We start from the raw sequence: 21223 nt of genomic DNA on the forward strand, positions 1-21223 counted from the left end.
CTCTTTCCAGGACTCTTTAGAATGATTAGCCTGTGTAGTCAGTATTTGGCTTTCTTCACTGCCAAAAGTTGCACACCATTATAACCAAAATTACTATTTCAAAACCTTTTTAATTCCTGGAGTCCTCATTAAGGCTGTCTTTCCTACTTATCTCAAATTATGGAACAACCTAATTTGAAATTAAAATAAATTACATATATTTAATATATACTCATGAAAGTGTACAATACTGATGAACATGCCACAGCATAGTTTTCCTTAGCAGAATAAATTTAAGGTACTAATTTTTTTTTGACAACACATTATTATAATTTGTAAATCCAATGGCCATTCTTGTAGAAAACACTTAAACCTTTTTTTGTAAAGATAAAGTGTCACATTGAATTGGTGATGAGTGAAGTTATTCTATAAATTCTGTAATGCTAAGTTTACTAGGTCATTTGTGACATTTGAATATCTACCACTTTATATAGAAATAGCAAAAGAGAAGAGTTCTACTGATGAAGCAAGAGAAGAGTTATACTGATGAGTGATATATTCTGCTTAAAGTCATGAAATTCTGGCCTGGAGGAGGAGATGCTAAACAATAATCTCTTTTTTCCCTATTATTTATTATTTTTTCCTTCTTTTCTTAAACATACAGATGTACAGCTTCAAGCTGTAACAGGTTGCCTGCTGAATCTAGAGCTCTGCAATGTTTTACGGAAACTTAAGATTTTTTTTTGCGTTTCTTATTATTATTCCTGTATGTTTCACAGTAACATGAAATTGCCATTTTTAGCAATAAATATATTATTATAAAATAAGTACTTGAAAGTTATTGATAGCTGTTGAAAGTTAGTAATGGAAAGGTAGAGAGAAAGGAATAACGGCAGACTGTGTAGTCTGTATTCCGATGGTGCAGAAACAACTCCCTTAAAATGAAATTTAATGGCTGAAAATTGCAGGTGCAATTAAAAAAATATATATTTTATATATATATATATATATAATTTTCACTGAATATATGGGAAAATTAGGACAGATGGACTTAAGTCAGAAAAGTTAAATGTAGTAGATGGGGACCTAAATTATTCATTTTTGTATTTAAAAGAGGGAAGAGGACTCAAACATTTCTTTCCCTGATTTAGTGCACTGAAAGGAAGTCTAATACAGTAAACTTCATTGCTCTAAATATTGTTCAGTAGATTGTTTTTTTTGGGGTGTGAATCACATACCAGAACTGTATTCAAATACTTCCAGATTCTTGACTTAGATGTGTGTTTTGTAGTTGTCCCATTTCCACCGCCTTTGGTTTGTTAGTTTGTTCTTGTTTCCTTGTAATGGCAAGTAGAAGGTAAGTAGCTACACTAATCACACATCAGATCAGCCCCTCAGCTGGTATAATTCGTTGCATTTACCAGGGAATCAGTGTGTTGATTTATCCCAGCTCAACACCTGCCCCATAATGCTGCTGAGCCGTGAACATGAAGATGGCACATTTGTCAGGTCGATCTTTAAAAACACTAGGTAATAATGATTGTTTTATAAAGATCAATGGTATAGCTCTACACCTGCAAGTTAGATATTCAGTAAGGGATTAGAAGAAATTTACAGTTTGAGAGAGAAGTCAAGGCCATTTGGCTTGTGTGTGGTGTGCATGCAAGTCTCAGCTGGGGCACAGTTGTGTGCCATTTCAGTCTGGTGTCCCAGAGGATGCAATCTAGAGTCCTGTGTTCACTTAAAGTGTTACAGCAGTAAAGGATGTGTACTGATTGATTTGAATGGTAAGTTGTCATCTTCATGAAATGTACTCAGGTCATCCTTTATCATCAATGCAGTGTTGAGTGCAGTGACCTCTGTTGATCATCTTTTCATTTTGTACAGTTATAGCTGCAGTTATGTACTAAAACTTTTATGTGTAAATTGTATCCAGTGAACTTTTGTTGTAACCCTGTAAAGCTTAAACTAAGGACTGTTCCTTTCCAAACTTAAATATTTCTTCCAGTTTGAATCAACAGGATTGGGCCTCAGTAGCAGCAGATTACGCACGACACTGAACAGAATCCAGGAGAGCCTCATTGATCTGGTAAGTACCTACCTGGATTTTGTTAATGTTTAGTGAAATAGAGGGTTGTGTCAGAAATTCAGGAATTGTATTTCATCATGGCTGACTGATTTTCTTTTTTCTCTCTTCTCATATTCAATGTCTGTAATGAGAAAGACAGCTTCTTAGTATATCATGATGTAAGTTAAGCCCTTTGTTAAGTCATCTCTGAATATCAGGGAATTTTCTGTCATATTTTACAAACTAGACTCTGTCAGTCACTTTGTGTTATTTGCAGAAATTGCAGAGTGAACATGATCCTTGTGTCACACTGGTAGTAGATTACTGTTCCTTCACATCACATTACAAAGGGTAAGCAGGTAGATTTGGTAGATTCAAATGAGGAGCAGTGTTTATGAAGCAATATTGTTAAGAAGTACACAAAATTGGAATTGTATACTTTTTTTTTTTGGACTTAAATATAAAACACATGAAACATTATGAAGACATTTCTAAAGAGTATCATAGATATGTTGTACAGTAATTAATCCCATGTATGCTGGAGGAAGAATTTATTTTTCAAGGCAGAAGTGGGAGACAAATGATCTACTACAACTTTCACAGGGATTTGGTATTCAACAAAATCATACTAAGGTGCCTTTTCAATTCTTTGAAGCATTCAAAACAGTTGAATCCTAAACCATTCTTTCCAAGAAACATTTTAAAGGGTTTTGGGGCCATTTCTTACAAAGTCAGTAGAGGGAGCATGAGAACTATTAACCCTAGGCCTCTATAATACAGAAAAAAACCCAACTAGTCATCTTGATATTCATCTCAGAATCAATGTATTCAGAAAAGAAAAGAAAAAATCTAGGAAGATCTTGCAGATTAATCCATTAAAGATTTTGGAAAAGTATATAGTCCTGGAATTATTTTTTTAAATTTAATCTGTAGTCAGTATTCCTGATAATGCTTTGCATTGTTTTGATCTTTTTTCCAGTCATATAATTTAAAAAAAATATATTTCTAGGAGTAAATTGGGAAAAATAACTGGATTTCTTTTTCTTCCTCAGTCATTTAACAGTGCTGTTACAGATAACGCTAGTGTCACTTGGAATAAATAGCTGTGGTCTAGGTAAGATTTAAAAGGAGGAAGAAATCTTAAGTAGCAACTGCTACTTCAAGACATTCAGTGAAGATTATTAATATCTTATGAACACATGCTGGTTTTATGCTGTCAGTAAGAATTTTTTACTTTTTGATTCACGAGGAAGGAAAAGTTTCCAGGGTATTTTTATTGTTATCATCATTAAGAATTTGTGAAAATGAAGACTAAACTTTACTGTCATAAAATGGCTATTTCTCATGACGGTATGGATTGTTCTGTGCTCCTCTCAAAATTCCTGTCTCTTTTCTTAGCTTGTTGTAAATTGCTTTCTGAAAATATTTTGCATGTTTATGTTGTGGGATTCAGTCTCATGGCCTGTTAAGATTTTTTTTGCATTGTTTTCTATTCATAATAACTTTATTAAGGACTATCATTTCTGCTACATTTTGGTTCCCAGTGGCAGCGTCTTTCAATATTTTATTTGGTCCCAACAGGTGTTTATTCTGATTCTGTTACTAATGCTTTGTCAGAACTTCATGTAGATCGGAATAGTTCCTCACATCTCTTAGTGTTTGTGAAGGTTGAGCTCTATTGTCTATGTCAAGACTCTTTATTAATTTTGACTGGATCATTCCTAGCTTGGACTTCATTTATTAAAAGAGATAGCAAGTGAATGAAGGTCTATTTATGTTTGTTGATAAGAGAAAGAGGAAAAGTTGGGGGGGTTAGAGGCCATTTCTTTTAAATAAAATAAAATTGTCGTGATAGGTTTCAGTATCCTTTTTGGGATTGAATTAATGCTGTCTAGTTTATATCAGATACCTTCATAGGATACTACTTTTATTATTGTGCGGCTGGATTTTAGTCCTGCTTTGTGAAAGAAAAAGCAAAATGGAAGGGAGGGTCCGCTTTTGGCAAGGTGAAGCCATGCTGCCTTCTCTTTTGTGTCTTTGTAGAATCGTCATAAAATCATAAAATGGTTTGGGTTGGAAGGGACCTTAAAGATCACTGACTTCCAACCCCCTTGCACTGGGCAGGGCCACCTTCCACCAGACCAGGTTGCCCAAAGCCCCATCCAGCCTGGCCTTGAACACCTCCAGGGATGGGGCATCCACAGCTTCTCTGGGCAGCCTGTGCCAGTGCATCACCACCCTCTGAGTGAAGAATTTCCTCCTTCTATCTAATGTAAAACATACCCTCTTTCAATTTAATGCCATTATTCCTTGTCCTGTCACTCTTCTCCCTGACATAGAGTCCCTCCCCAGCTTTCCTGTAGGCCCCTTTTAGGTACTGGCAGGCCACTGTAAGGCCTCCCTGGAGCCTTCTTTTCTCCAGGCTGAACAACCCCAGCTCCCTCAGCCTGTCTTCATAGCAGAGGTACTCCAGCTCTGATAATCCTCATGGCCCTCCTCTGGACTCCCTCTAACAGCTCCATGTCCTTCCTGTGCTGGGAGCCCCAGAGCTGAACACCGTGCTCCAGGTGGGGTCTCACAAGAGCAGAGCAAAAGGGGGGAATCTCCTCCCTCTCCAGCCCTGATACAGTTGGCTTTCTGGGCTGTCAGCATACATTGCAAACTCATGCTGAGCTGCTCACCAAACACCACCCCCAGCTCCTTCTCCTCAGGGCTGCTCTCAATCCATTTTCAACCCAGCCTGTATTTGTGCTTGGGATTGTCTTGGACCAGAACTTCAATAGGAGGAGTATGGAGGTTGATTGGAGGCATTCTCTGCAGCTTTTTATGGAGCTGCTCTGTTCGAAGTTTTTACTTCCAGCACAAGAAATGCGTATTCTTTTAATATATACTGTGGTTATAGTATAGTCACCATACTTGTGAAGGAAGTACTATCCCAGTTTTCATTTGGAGCACCGAGAAACAGTGAGATGGGTTTCTGACTCATCACTGAGCAAAAAGACTGCAGGTATTTAAAGTGTTATTTCCCCTCTTCCCCATGTCCCTTCTTATGCATCACATACCCCTGCTTCGGCTGGAGGGCCCTGTCCCCTGTAAGTACTCAGCTATAGCTGAATCACTCTTCCTCTGTTTCACAGTGCAATACCTCACAGCGAAACTACTTTATACTGTATTCTATAAACTGCAGCAAGTCCACCTGTAGTTTAAATTCCTGTTTTAGACTGTGAACAGGAAAAAGATGAAATACAAACACATGTTCAGCTATGCTCCCTTTACCATGGGGCAATGATCTGACACCTCAGCTGGGATCCAGAATGTTCAATGTCCATACATGTATGCTGCTCCTGCACCGATACAACTAACATTACAGTAATCCTATGTTTTACAGCAATAACAAACAAACAAAACCCCTCCTTCTCCACTCAAAACACTGCATTTCATTTGGAAGTGAATCTGTCCCTGCTCCCTGTATTTATGATACATAAATTTTTAATCTTGAATGTTTTGTGTAAGGTGGTCACAATGACAGTAATGGAAGGACTAGTGTATGATGCTCCAGGCTAACAATCTTAGAGTTGGTTGCTTAGCTCTTTACAGGATTGAGCAAGCATGTTCTTTGGGTGTTGCTGCTTTAAATGTACTAGCAGATTCAAAGCACTGTAAATATACCACTGAGGAGTTTTTGTCCAGCTATGGCTTACATTAATTTCTGCACTGCTAATATTGACAGTGCTTTAATTATGGTCTGAAACTTCTTATGCCAAATAAATGAAATAGGTTTAGTGAAAAACAAATAAAAGGGGCCTTTTGAGCAGAACTGTCTTTGTTTTGTTATAGTAAATAATGCTTAAGAGTACTGGGATCTCATTGACTGAGTAACAAATTCGGTGTGTCAAAGCAAAACCAAGTAGCTTCAAGGAAATACTAGCTGGCAAACTCAAAAGAATAAAAAAAACGCAAGTTCTTTAAGTGTTTGTGTTAAAGCGGATTAGGGTGTAGTTTCATCTTCTGAGAGGTAAGAGGAAAAAAAATTGTTTGGGTACATTGCATTGAACTTCGTATGTACATCTCAACTCCATATTCAGCCCCTTCTGTAGCAAGTGTAAGACAGCTTCAGTACAGATACCTGCTACACAACAGCACAGATGATCTGGATTTTCCAGAAACAGCAGTCTCTAGGTTGTTTCATTCATACCAGCGGGATGTATTAAAAGGGAAAGAAGAGCAATATATAATGGCAAGTTGCTGCTTTCATTAGGCCAAATACATTGAAACAAGTGTCTGTTTCTGTGTAGCTTGTCTCCTCGCTGTCAGTTCCCCAAGCAGGATGTGTAGAAAGATCTGCACCCATTCTGTCTTCACGTTTGTCATTTCTACCAGAAATGTGTTTTTGCAATAGTAATGATGAGTAGTGACCATGTTAATTAATACACTGAGACCAGTACAACCCAAGTCAGTATGTGGCATCAATCAGTTTGTGATCTATGATTATTTGTGTTTTGGAAGGGAAATTGATGCCATATTTTATCTGTCTCTTAGCAACTTCTTTATCTTCACAAAATATTTCTTCAGTCATGATACTGCCATTACCTGTTTGTGAATAACCTCTGTATGCAAGATAGCTGCCATAACTGGTGCTGTAGCTTCCAAAAGTGAGATACTTGGGGCAGATGAACAGAATACTCATAAGTATTTCATTGCAAACTAGCAATGACATTGGTCCTCTGCATCTCAAACCGTTTTGGTTTTGTTGGACAATATTATTGTCCTAGTTGTCTTATGTTCTTAATGTAATTTTTGACTTGGCTTTCATCCAGTCTGTAGATACATTTTAGTGCTGCTTTTTCTATAGGAATTTTAAGTTCTGATTTTTCTGCTCATTCTGAATCGCTTAATTTCTCACGAACTCCTTACTCAACTTGACATAATTTCTTTTTCCTGCTCCACCTTTAATTGCTGCATTATAACCACAATGGCCCTGTGAGGTTTTTCCACCAGAATAACCTACACATTGCTTTCCTCCTTTTCACCTGTTCATCTGTTGCATGCAGTGCCTTCTCTCTTGGCTTTTCAAGATCTATAGCGTGTATTTTTCCTTGGAATACTTGGAATGAGTTAGGTAATGTCTTAGAATCATAGAACCAGGCTGATTTGTCATACCACCTGTTGGCCACAGAGTGTTTATCCTGGGGACATGAAAGGCTCTTAGTTAAGAACTCAGTGCTGTATCATGCCAACCTTCATCACCTGATTTGTGTTTTGTATCATTTTTCTTTTGTAGCACTTTCCATATTTTGTAGAGTCTGTGTAAGCAGTAAGCATAGTATGACTAATAAACGTAAAGCCATAACTACTTTCATGTTTTCATGTCCTGATCTGATATTGGCAAATAGGTAAGCATAAGGTGGTATCCACTTATACACCTAGTTAGACCACTGTGGTAGCTCTGGAAATTTGTTCCTTCTGTGATTCCTCTTCTAGCTGTAACTGATATTTATACTTGTCAAATCTAGAGGTGTTTTTTCTGTTGCTGTGAACATTTTCCATGCTCTTTGCAACTGAGTTGTCTGCAGGATAAAAGTTGTGCTGGAATGGTAACTTAGTGTTGTTTAAAAAAACATCACATGTATTTTACCTAAGTTAGCCACAGATCACAGGAGTGGTTAAGCCCACACATGAATAATATTCCTTTGATTTGTCTCTTTGTTTGCTGTCATATTGAAGAAACTGTATCCAGGGGTGAGAAGTTAATCCCTCTGTAGGCAGTTGGGCTAAAGCTTGTATGGGCATTAGTTTGTTCAATATTTTTTTTTTTTTTTTTTTTTTTTTTTTTACTTTTCCTGAGACAGATATTGATCTGCATGATGTGATTTTTCACTTGTTTGAACACCATACTGTTGAAATAGAAAACATGGTTGTCACCTTGGATTCAGGCTTGATTTAAGTTAAATCATAAAATTAGAAACATTCCGTTATCAGATAAGAAGCCATCTGAAACTGCTCAGTTACCGCCATTCTTACTGTTTTCCAGTCAATTGTTGTTTTTTTTTTTCAGTTGTTTAATTCTTTATTTTAGGAGGTCTCTGCTGATCCCGCAGGAACTCTCACAGCTGCTGAAGAGAGAAAGGAGAAGGTGCCAAGCCCACATCTCAGTCATCTAGTAGTTCTGACGTCTGGCAACTCGCTGTATGGTTTGGCAGAGAGAGTGGTAGCCACGGAATCCTTGTAGGTTATTTACTGTACACCGTGTTTTGTGGTCACTGGAAGCTAAGGATCGTTTAAGAGATTGTGATTACATGCCAAAACCTTCTTCAGAGGTCAAAAATTCCTACTTCTGAATGTGATTTTAATAACGAGCAATAGAGGTAATTTTTTAATTAAAGGTACCAGGACCCGATCATTTGGTTTACCACCTGCAAGCACAAGCAATAAAATTTTACTGCAGCTGGTCCAGTAATTTGTGATATTACAAAGCCAAATCTTACAGGAAAAAATATAATTTTTAAGAGGCTAATGGGAGTATTTAATATGTATGTGCCATTTAAACCATAGCTATCAGTATTTGAGTACTTAATATGAGACTCAGAACTGTTTAGTTCATATTGGCTTGACTTTGTTTCTGATACTTTTGGCAACAGGTGGAAGTTTACCTGTGAAAAGAAGATTATAATGAGCAAGGAATGCAAAACTCTTACAAAATGTTCTTTATTTGGTCAGAATAGTAGTAAGAATCAGATTTTATTTTTTTTTCCTCTCACAGAAGAGGACACTGTTAAAGATTAGTAATTTGTTTTTAAAATATTTTGCCAAATGAGGTTGTTTGTATTTTTTTAAATGTTCATTTATGCTTAGTTAAAAATGTACTTCTTCGTTACATTACTATATATATAAAAATAATAATCCTACCCATGCTGAAGAATTTGATCTCATTTTCTGTCTTTTAAAAGTTCACTAGTAAGTATGTAACTTGGAATGTTATTTTGAAATTCTGAAATGGATTTTTTAATGTAAACTGCCCTGCCATATGAAAATCATGGGACACTTGTCCACTGACTTTACTAGGCTTTGGATCAGACTGTAGCAGTACATCCTGAGTAAAACAGAAATCTGAATTGTTGCTATTCAAGCCTTAGTGTTTTTATTGAAGTATTTTCTTGATCACAATCACATTTTAAAATTGTCAGAACTGAGCATACACATTGACATGTTAGCGTAAAAATGTATAGTTCTTATCAGGAATACATTTTCCAAGGTTACATATCATTTCCAAATATCTTAACTGTGGTGGAACAGAAGTATAGAGGCATTCCAAATGTTGCATTTAGTTCATGGTGAATTTCATTTGTTTTCAAAGGGTATTTCTGGCTGAGCAGTTTGAGTTTCTTCAACCTCATCTTGATGCTGTGATGCCAGCTGCCAAGAAGCCTTTTCTTCAGCAGTTCTATTCTCAGGTCAGAATTGTGTAATTCACAGGTGATATTTTTTTTTTAAACAGAAAGTTTGGAACTTGTACTGTGTGGTACCCATATTTGTGCACCATAGTTATGAGTTGCTCTTATTAGCCAGAAATTTACTGAATTGAATTTCCTTTTTATTCGATTTCAGACAGTGTCAACTGCCAGTGAACTACGCAAACCGGTTTATTGGATTGTTGCTGCTAAAGCCATTGATTATGAACAGATGCTGCTTCTCATGACTAATGTAAAATGGGATGTGAAGGAAATCATGTCACAACACAATGTATACGTAGATGCTCTTTTAAAGGTGAATACTTTCTGAGAAACAGTGTGCTAGAGCTTATTTAAACATTAAACTGCTGTAATACTTCACTAAAGCTATTAAAGCAGCATGACTAGAGCCATACAGCATTCTGACAAATACTAAGTTGTTATAAGGAGATCTGTCCAGAATTTTCATTATTCTTGCTACTAGCAGAATACAGTAATGTTTGTTTTCAATGCTGATTTTTTGACTACGTTGTGGATGAAAGTGACCCCAAAAAGTTAATGAGTTTCATGTCTAAGTCCTGAATAGAAGGTAAATGCCTATTAAATGGAAGTAACATTGAGGAAAATAGGAAAATACAGTGGCCTGAGGAAGTGGTGTGTGTTTATTTGTTTTAACAAAGGCTGTTTGCAGTTCTGCATAATTATATCAGTTGTCTTTGAGCAGTATCACAGGTGCTATCAGACAGACCAGCACTACTAATAATAGTATGCTATCTAATTGAAGTTGGTTTCTTTAGAAGTTAGCATTTTAAAAGGAAGCTAAATGAGAAGTTATTCAGCCAACTTCTCAATTGCATTCAGTAGAAGTGGTTATACAATTGCCGTATCTTATGGCATATGGAATGAATTCTTGTGACAGTCCTTTGTTAGATTTTTATTTATGCCTAAACTATATTTGTAAAGGTCTTTAGAAGGAAGTTGTGGAATTACAGTAAATCTCACAGGGAAACTAGAAAAATTAATCTAAAGATCTGTGAGGTATATATCACAGAGAAAGTTAAGCATCTGTGTTGAATAATAGATTTGATTACACTTTAGTACTTTACAGCTATTCTCTGCTTCAAAAAAAAAAAAAGAGGAGACTGCAGTGAATTTCTCTGAATCTTTGTGACTACCCTTCTTTATGCAGCTGTGGCTTTTTGAAATCAGTTTGTACTTATAGCATTTGGTCACTGCAGTAGAACTTTTCCCTTTTATGAATGTGCAACTGCTGATGAATCTGCTTCAGGACAACCAGCTAATGCAATTAAAAACCTTTCTGAATTTATGGCCTCTATGTTTTGTAACTAATAATAATTTCTACTGAGGCTTTTAGATTACTACTTAGCAATTAGTGATTTGCTGTGTGACTCCAGGAGTGTCAGATGTAAACAGAATGGTTAACGTAATAGCCAACTGCTTTTAGCCGTGTGTGCGCATATGCAGAATTCCTTACTCTGTCACATAGTATGTATGGAAGTGGATAAATTGGGAAAAGAGGATTGTTCAAGAATTTCATTGGTCCTGAGTGACAGGCATGTGCATCTTCACAAGAGTCATCTGTATGCCTGTTAAGGCATGGTATTGTGGTACTGTGCTTCCTCTTGCAACATTTCTCAGAAAGTTTGCGTTAAACACCAGTTATTTGGTCAGATACTAGCTTAAAATGGTTATTGAAATTCCCAACTGAGTGGCTATTTTCTTGTTCTCTTGCTGAATTCTTGATAGGAAAAGGACAAAAGCTAGATTCCAGCTGTGGAATGGAAGCATTTTGTTGAACAAGTATGGCCTTAATAGGCTGCAGTACAAACTGGTTTTGCTCGTTATGCATGCAGTTCAGTGTCAAGGTCTGCTTTATTTTAAAGTTATTTGATTTTTTTTTTAAATGATAGAGGCATTAGTTCCTGGCAGCCAACTTCTATTTCGCTTTATGTAAGTCACAAAAATCATTGTAGCAGTAATTAATTTCAGTTATGACTAGTTTGTCACTTATAGTAACAGCTCAAGTCCATTGATGTTTCCAGGTGGAAACAGGTGCCTGTTTCTGAACTGTTATCTAGCAACACAGTATCCGGCTAAACTGCTGGATTTGGTTTGTTTTCAGTGGCTGCTCTCAGTTCTTCCTAAAGCACCCAAAAGCTTTATAATGCAGAAGTTTGAGGAATGAAAATGGTTACTATATTTCTGAGCTTCTCTCTGAATGCTGATGGGGCAGGTATTTAGAGGGATAAAGAGCTTATCACTGGATTTTCTTCAGGGGCTGTATATTGGCTTTCAGAAAGTTAAAGATGAGTTTAGAGAGTGAGGCAATGAAACAGCATTTGAAGGATTAGATACTTGGCTAATTTTTGGATGTCTCAGTTTTGCTGAGAACTACCTACACCTCTGTAGAACCAGAGTAGCGTTTTTTATTTTTTAAATAAAATTATTGAAGTCATGTTATGAATGATATACTAGAATGTGGTATGCTTTCTACTCTGCACAGGCTGTCTCTATAGTCTGTGCCTGTTAGGCTTCTTTGCTTTGCTCTTACTTTTCAGTGTTTGTTTTACGTGCATATCTGTTTGTTTTTTTTTTTCCTAAGCATGTATATAGCACGGTCTCTTTCATGCTGATGGAGTAATGACCTTTCATGTTTCATCAGGAATTTGAAGAATTTAACAGAAGGTTGAATGAAGTATCTAAGAGAGTCCGTATTCCACTGCCAGTCTCAAATATCCTTTGGGAGCACTGCATTCGCTTAGCTAATAGAACTCTTGTGGAAGGGTAAGTAGTTCGTGGAAGTCTTGGTCTTGGGTAAATACATGTATGTCTGTAATGAGAATGCATATATTATGGTTTTAAAGGTCCTAGTTTTTGCAATGCACTGGTAAGCTGTTGAGTTTAAGGGGCTGAAGTGTGATTGCAGCATCTCAGTGGTGATGCTGTTTTTCTTTGCTGGGAAGAAAGACAGTTGCAAGGAAGAAGGTTGTCAACCCTAGCAGTTACCTTAGGATAGCTGTAGAGCAGGAGCCCTCCAGTTTCATCAGAAATGGAGAGGCGTCCTAGTTGGCTTGGTAAATGTGGACTCAAACACCTTAGACAGGAACTGCTATGCTATGCTCATTCCTACCTTTCCATGAGTGTCCCAGTCTTTTCAGGGTCTTTATTGTAGCCTGAGTATTGTAGTCTTTTCATCTGCTGCATTTATTTTTGCGGTTTTGTCCACTTGCTACCTGTCTGTGCTGTCATCTGCATTGTTGAATATGTGCTGTCTCACTCTTTCAGCTTTTGTTTACATATATCTTTCTTGGTTATCTTTACCTTCCTACTTTACACTTCCTACTGCCTGTTTCACTTCTTTCCATCCCACTCTTCTGCTGTTTCCTCTAATTTAGGACCCCAACAGCATCCTTGTTCTCCAAGTGTTAGTTGTGTATTATGAATCACCAGCTTCCACTGCTTATGTCAAGCCATCACATTCACATTCATGTCTATTTCCCTCCCTCTGCTTGCAGTCTCTGAGAGACCAATTTTATCTTCAGGGAGACTAAATCCAGCTGTGACCTCCATGTAGCTTCCCAGTTTCGTCATAAGATGTCCTAAAAAACTATCCTTCCTTTTTGATAATTGTTTCCACTTTAACATCATGCCACAAATCAAAGTAAATGGGACAAAACAACTGTCTTCTCCCCAACTCTTTTCCTTTCAACTGGCTAACATCACTATTTCCTACCAACCAATGGGTTTGTTTCTCATCCATTCAAAAAGACTGTTTCCTTAGTTTGTTGCCTATCACCCCACTGGACTCCCTCCTAGTATTTCCCTGTCCTAAACTCATCTATTGTTCCTTCTTCTTTGAGCTCAAACCTATCACTAGTTTTCTGTCAGTTTGTTCTCATCAAACCATTAACTTCTCAGAGAGATTAGCCAGTGCTGCCACACTTTATCTTCTGGTTGTTGTCTGTGATTTTAGATAGCTTTGTACCTGTCTGATGCTTCCACAATTAGTTCAGCAAGCTCCTGTTGATCATTCTTAAAATTGCCATGGTACCTTTCACATTTCAATGATCATGATCACTTGACTAGAGCCACTGTCTAGTACACTGATCAATACTGATTTCATTTCCTTTATCCCACTTTTATTCTTAAGCTGCTCGATGTAGGATTTTTAGTGGCTTTATCGTGTGTTTTTTGTTTGTTTTAGTATTACTGCATATTGCGGGCTTCCGTTCTATGTGGGGGACTAAAACATATTATACTAATGCAAATAAAAACTGCATCAAAAATCCGAAGAGGCATTCTTGTCTGCTTTTAACTTAAAATCTTAATTATGTTCCTCCTCAAGGTTTGAAAGGCTAAGTTAAACAGCTTTGAGAAGTAAGATTCATTTCTATTTCCTTCTAATTGTTACTTTCCACTGTGTTCCTCTTTTCAGTTATGCTAATGTAAAGAAATGCAGCAATGAAGGACGTGCCTTGATGCAACTGGACTTTCAACAGTTTTTAATGAAACTAGAAAAGTTAACAGACATTAGGCCCATTCCAGATAAAGAATTTGTGGAGACCTACATTAAAGCATACTACTTAACAGAAAATGACATGGAGCGCTGGATAAAGGAGCACAGGGTAAGAGTTAAATTTGTAATCTTTTACAACTCTAAATGACCAGTTCCTCTGTGTGTTAAAAAATGAATATGCTCATATGCATGTGTACATTAATTTGTTATAATAATATTGTATGGGATGCAATATGCACATGTGTGTGTATGTATACGGTTATTATCATATGAAGTTAATATGTATTTGCAAGAAGTACAAACAGAGACTTTGAAGGCTGTTCATTAATAATAATAGTCATACTTTTGAACAAAAGGAAAATATAAATTTATTTGCTCTTACTACCATTTACCATTATTAAGTCTGTGTCTTATCTCTATAGCTGATAGAGTTCATCCTGGGAAGATGTGCTATGAACTATATATATGAGCAGAAATCTACCCACTGTTCTGAGATGAGTTGAAACCCAAAGAAAAGTTTTTTCCACTCCTTAGGTAGCAACTCTGCTACAGCAAAAGAAGCATCTGGATCCCAGGCACCTGAAGCCTATATACACTGTGAACTCTGTTTCATAGCCTAAGCAATGACCCAAACTTTTTTCTAAATCAGCTGTGAGGTTAGAACAGCAATAAGGGAGAGGAAACACCTGCATTGGTGTATGCAGCTGTTAAGGAAAGCTATTTGGTGGTCTTCATTGTCAGGGAATTTACAGGCTGAAAATGGATTTTAGATCTGGCAAATCATGGCCAGTCAGTGCTCTGTGGAGCATCTGGGCAATCTATTAACAGTGGTTCATTAAAGACCAAGGCTGCACTGGATGATGGAGAGACTTGGTAGCTTGATGAGTCCTACAGAATCACAGAATGTTAGGGATTGGAAGGGACCTTGAAAGATCATCTAGTCCAACCCCCCAAATTACATATCTTTATTATTTTTTTTAAAGTGAGACTGTAAGATTTCTTCAATATGCCCATATCTGTTATTTTCAGACATTATTTTCACTTGTGAAGATAATTCTGCTGTAGGTAGTTGACCATTTACAATCTAAAGAGTTAACTGAAGTCATTTATCAATGTGTTCTTCAGACACCATCCCTATAAAAGTTGTTCCTTTATTCAAGTGAATCAACAAAGCGAAATCATCAGTGCATATGCATAATCCATTTTTGGTTTGAGCTCTGCAAAAGTGTACTGTATTTTAGTTGGAAGCCATCAGTGCCTCATAGCTAAAGCTAGTACAATGTGATTTGAAATAGCAAATTTTCATAAGATAATCAAAAATCTTTCCATAACTCCACCCTACAGTATTACAGTAAAGAAGCTTGCCAGCTGAGCCGTTCTGGTTTCTTGCTGTAGTTCATATACCAGGAAGCATTAAAACATGTATGAATGGGATGAGCATAAGTACACTAAATGCTGCTAAAAATGGGGCTACAAAAATGATCTGAAGTAGTAGTTAAGCCAAATTTCCTGTGATGAACCTCTAGCCTTCAGTGAAGTTGAAAATTTTTGTATTCTGTTTTGAATATGCCAAAGTGCACAATTGGATCATTAAGAGTACAACTGGAAAATTAGGCCTTTAGGAGTGGATTGTTTCAACTAAGTTTTAAGGCACAGTGGATAAAATCATTGCATTTTCTTTCTTTGATTAATAAAACTGAATCCAGATCAACATTGCTGTCTGAGATAAGTCTTCACTTGTGTTCTGAAAGCATTTAGCATTCTTTCATGGTAGCATAACCTAACCATACCAGGACTAATAGAGGGTAATGGTTGCATGCTGTTGGAGCTGGTCCACTGTTAAAGTGGAAAGTCTTTTAAAATGGAGCATTTAGAGATAATTTAGAGTATTTTGCAATTACTTTAGATCCAACTACAAATGGATGAAATAAATACTTTGGTAGTATCATTTTTCTTGTTAAACCTGGAGCTATGAGAGAGACTGTGAGCTGTCATTTGGTGATCCATATGGAAAAACTCTTGTTTAAACTCGCTGGTGAAAGCTACAGTTTGGATGGTGTTTAAGGGTAAAGGTAGTACTGGCAAATGTGGTGTTTTGACAGGTGTTAAGAATTTTTTTCTTAACATTTTTGCAATTTTTTCCTCCTTTATCATGTACTGAAATTAATGGTGTTTGAATACCCTTTGTACAGAAGTATTTAGAAGCTTATCAGAGATGAGAAATCAAAAAATCAAGTTTTGTCACAGCTTGTTAGAAAAATGGTTTGGTGTTTAAAAACTTCTAATCTGCATATTTGTATTTCCGACCACACCTCCCAAAGAATGGAAAATATATTAAAAAGATGATTTTAATACATAAGTATTATTTTCTGTGAACTTAGTCCAACACTACTAAAATCGCAGGCATTTTCCATTATAATCTGCCATGTAGCAAAATACAGATTTGTGCTTCTCTGTCTCAGCTATGAAAACTCTCCAAGCCTGACTTAACTACCATTTTAAGTCTCCCTTGTGTACCAACTGCTGCTATCAGCTGAAAAGTCCACAGCGTGTACGTCTGGTTTTTAGTTTTCTATCTTTATCCACTGTTTTTATTGTTTGCCATAACATAATCTGCTTTTATTTGCCAGGAATATTCCACTAAGCACTTGACAAATCTGGTGAATGTTTGTTTGGGATCCCACATCAACAAGAAGGCAAGACAGAAGCTGCTGGCTGCTATTGATGACATAGACAGGCCTAAAAGATAACTGGAGAGAGTTACTTCCCTTGTGACTTGTACCTTTTTCTGTTCATGTGAAGCATGCAGACAAATCTCTCATGGACTAATGACAACATTCTCTTAAAAAAGCATTGTGCATGACCTTTCTTACCAGCAATGGAGACTCTGAATTGGCATAATGTTCTAAAATACAACTTTTTTAACCTGTAGAATCCTTTTCTGTTGTATTCTTTTTTGTTACTTGCCCCTAGGAAAGGGCTTCTCTTTGTGTATCATTGGTAAGCTGTATATTTTGCAAAACTGTATACTGTAAGTAAAATCAAAATCAGAGAGAAACACATTGGCTTAATATATAGTTGATGCTCCTTTTTTAATAAAAGGGCTACTTGAAAATATGCTTTTTTTCCTCACTGCTTCCCTCCTGAGAATTTGTTCTTTATTATGGACCAGTGTAAAATGAAAGGAAATGTATGATATCTTTGAATGACATACCTTGCATGTGGGATAAGAGTACAGATCAATTAAATGTTCTCATGTTGAAGTCTCTCATCATCTTATGTATTTAAAAATGTTTATTTCAGAATTAATTTAGCCATATCAAAATGATTGGTTTCAGATTAATGGAAGGTAATAAATACTGTACACTAATATGAGTTATTTGTGAGACTTTATTTGCCTAATTCAACAACACAAAATGTCGCTTACAATAGAAATTAGTATTGTTCCTCTCATGTCACTTCCCTTTTGTGCCAATGCCAGTATTTCCTGTTCCCAAAGCAATAATGCTAGAGAATAGGAATAATAATGTTAGTTTTTTTTGGCTGAAGTTTTGGATGGTTTATCTTACTACTTTCTGCTCTGCTGTATACCTGACCTGTACTGATCCTGAGCACATCAAAATTGTTCGGCTGGGTATTTGTCCTAGAAATCAATTTGCTAAAGTATCACTGACTACTGAGGTTTTCAGTTTTGCTTTCAGCAGAAGGACTTGCATTTTGTGTACACTTTTACTTTCTTGCAATATTGCTTGTACACAAGATACCTGTAGACTGCTCAGATACTGTTGTGGCAGAACCAGAAGGACTCCTAAAGTAGTTTGAACTAACTAAAATTAAGACTTCTCTAACGTACTCAAGCTCTGTTCCATCTTTTTGTTTTTCAGTATACAGTGTTTTAGATTTATTTTATCACATGATAATTTTGTTTGTAATCCTCTCAGGCCTTTTTAAAAGAAATATGCTCATAATGAGCTAACGGGTAAAATAATGTACGAAGGATACAATCCACTGATGTATACGACATGGTAAATCCTCAATTTGGGCTTCATACTTGCCCTTTTACTTTTTAATTCAGCTACAGGAATTGGCACTTAAAGACAGCAGTACCTAATGGCAGAAAACTGTTTCGTGGAACTGTGATAATTGTCCTTTTCTATAGTTTAATTTCATCGTCAGAAGTCTCAGCATTGTTGTGCAAGTTCCTGGAAGGCCTGTATACAGCTTTAGCAGAACAGTAGAATTGCTATTTTAAATTCTGATTGTGTAGCATTCATCTCCCCTTTTCACCTGTATTTTAAAGGAAATAAGATTTAAAACAAAAATTTGCTCCATTCTGTACACACCACACTGTCAGTCTATCAAAAACTTGTTTAGCAGAGTGTCAATGTATGTGTTCAAGCTGAATCACTTCTACCTGCATTAAAAAGGTCATTCAAAAAAAAAAAAAAAAAAAGTGTAGTTCATTTTAAAAGCAGGGACTTTTGCGTCACTGTATCTGCCCTGAAGTCAGATCCTGAACAAGAGCTCTTGGAAGAAACAGAAATGTGTCAGAGACAATTAGTGTAAGATCTGTTTCAATTTCCTTCTCGTGGCTGAAAAAAAGGAATTTAACTAACTTTACCGTAGCTGTGTTGAACTGAGCACATGGTTAATTTGTTCTGAACTCTTTAGGTTGCTGTAATTTGATTGCTTACCAAAAGGTAGGAGTGCAAGCACTGAAAGGAGCATAGGGTCAAGGAAGGAGGTGGGCAATTGCATGAATCATGGTAAGGAGCTTTTGTGTGTGTGTGCGTAGGGTAGCTGTAGGTTGGCTCATTTTGAAGCTCCCAAATAATAAAATGTGCAAGGTGTAGTATTAAACCTGTGAAGCAATTTTGATCTTCTTCTGTATATGCCTCGGAAACCTCCACTTACCGTGTAGTATTGATGCTAAGGAAGAAGCTACATGTAGCTTAAATGGTGTACAGGTTGCCTAGTCCTGACTGACTAATAAATCTGAGTTTTGGCTGAATGTAGAATTATCAGTTTACTGTTTGGTAGCTTCTGTGCTCTGGTATGACAATTCCTCACAAGCCATTCATTTTTGAGCATCTCTCTAATTCTTCATTCTCCTATGGAATGAAAAGCCTCTGTTCTTACTGCTTTTTATAACAGAGAATATGGTCTAAAACATTCTTTGTGTTTTGGAGAAAGGTTTTGGAATGCTTTAATAATAGAAGATGATTTCTTTCAGTCATCCCCCAGGAGGATGACCAGCACTGCAGGGGTGGATGATTCATCTGTCAGTCCTTTAGCCTAATGAAGAATTTAAATCCTGTCCCTCAATGAGTGCTCTGATACCCTCCAAGTTCAGCTGCAGCACAGATGACTAATTTTCAAGTCTTTGGTTAGCAAAGCCGGTGTCTGCCCTGATCCGCTTACAGCTGGCTTGCCAACAGTTGGCTTCTCTGTTGCAACTAACATTTAGGATAGTCTCAGAAGAAACAGCAATTGGGACAAAAATAGGGGGGAACTGGGTGGTTGGTGTGACCTGGTGCAGGATGCCTTGCTACAGATTAGGTTTAATTACTCAAAGCAGAATGGCATTGACGGGAAAGACCAGCGTGGTCCAGCAGTGCTTCAGCTGAGGGGATAGGGTGAAGAGAACCCCACTTCCACGTGTAAGGTCCGATATCTGATGTGAACAGGGGCTTGAACCCTTCACCTTTCAGACAAGTAGCTACATTTCTAGATGTTGACTATTCTGGGCTCCCTTTTCCCCATGTGAGAGTCTTCCCATGTGTAGAGTCTTGCCTTGCTTAGCAAAGTCTAAACGTGAGGTGTAGATTATAGCTTGTGAATGCTCTTCCTTCTTTCTTCCATTCTCCTTTAGGGGAGAAAAGGAAGAGCCATCTGTGGCTGTCTCAAAGCCGTCCGTGAAAGGTTGGCCTCCCCTTTCAGCTTTCACAGATGTGAATGGCCCAGGCAACTCTCATGGTACCAAAGATGCAATCTATTTAATGCAAAGCTCTGGACATGGCTCGTCTTGCTGCCACTGAGTACACACAATTACGAAGACTTTCCTACGAAAGTGCTATTTTGGGGTCTTTCTGCTTGAGAACTTGCTCATGGTTAATGTTTGTGAAATTTCTGTATCACAAGCTGTGCTTTGGTAACATGAAATTTAGATGAAGCCAGTTAAAAAAAAAAAAAAAAAAAAAAAAGAAAAGTTGATAAATAGTGCTGTCTTCTACCAAAATCCTTGAAAGACTGAATGTCAGCAGGCACCTGCTATATTATAAATGGTGCAAACATAGATGGAGAAAAAAATGCAGATTTATTGTGTGTGGGTGATAGTATCTATTTTATTTATAACCACTGCTTGAAACAGCATCGCGTAAAAACTAAACACTGCACCAGACACCACGGTTATGGTGCAAGTAAGGAAATAACATGGCTTGCAAACTGCAGAGTTTCCGTGCTTGCTGGCTATTTAAGGAGATTTCTGGACGCCTTGTTTTTGCAGAGCCAGAGCTGTTTTTCATCACAGTGGGGACTCGGTTCTTAAGGATCTCCTCCTGCTCTTCCATGAGATCCCAGGGCGTGATGTGAGGCAGCACCTTTAAACTGCAGTAAAGGCCTGACAGATCTGTGTGGGGTTTTTCATTTGTTTTTTAATAGGCATTGAAGAAATCATATGCTATGTGATAAAGTGCATATTTGAGAACATAGGAAGGAGGTAAGTGACCTCTTTTTCCCTGTGGTGCATCCATTGCCCTTCTGGAGTATTCTGCCCTGCCAAAAAAAATAAATGCTTAAGCTAAATGAAAAACAGTGGATGTGAACTAAGTTTGAATCTGCTCAGTTGTGCTGTTAAATGAAGTACCTCCATTAGCCCTCAGCTCTGCTTGATTGGTCTGAAACTTTCAGTCTGGGTACGTATGTGAAAGGAAAAACAACTTTCAGAGCAGGGATGTACAGATGGCTAGGTTCATTTGCATGGAGTTCAATATTGCTGGACTTAAAGCTGGCAAACAACTGCCATTGATCTTTGGAAGGCAAAATGTATGAGCAAGCTGAAGCTCTAGAAGAGGTGCAGTGAAATGCCTCTTAACTAGGCACAAAATTAATGGATGAGCAGATACGCAGAATGACTGCAGCTATTTCTGCAGCTTTTTATAAGTAAATGAAAGGTTCACTGTTACATGTACC

General features: G+C 37.2%; 1 protein-coding gene across 1 annotated transcript in view; it reads left to right on the forward strand.

The window, feature by feature from the left end:
• The window catches only part of VPS50 (VPS50 subunit of EARP/GARPII complex), a 77255-nt gene extending 59848 nt beyond the window's left edge, over nucleotides 1–17407 (forward strand). Inside the window, exons 22-28 of the mRNA XM_068673962.1 lie at nucleotides 1988–2068; nucleotides 8124–8272; nucleotides 9402–9498; nucleotides 9653–9811; nucleotides 12179–12300; nucleotides 13952–14141; nucleotides 16663–17407. Of these exons, the coding sequence (XP_068530063.1) occupies nucleotides 1988–2068; nucleotides 8124–8272; nucleotides 9402–9498; nucleotides 9653–9811; nucleotides 12179–12300; nucleotides 13952–14141; nucleotides 16663–16782 (918 nt within the window). The 3' untranslated portion in view covers nucleotides 16783–17407. The remainder of the gene's footprint in view (nucleotides 1–1987; nucleotides 2069–8123; nucleotides 8273–9401; nucleotides 9499–9652; nucleotides 9812–12178; nucleotides 12301–13951; nucleotides 14142–16662) is intronic.
• The last annotated feature ends 3816 nt before the right edge of the window (nucleotides 17408–21223 follow it).

Source organism: Anas acuta, chromosome 2 (assembly GCF_963932015.1).
Source record: "Anas acuta chromosome 2, bAnaAcu1.1, whole genome shotgun sequence".
NCBI lineage: Eukaryota > Metazoa > Chordata > Aves > Anseriformes > Anatidae > Anas > Anas acuta.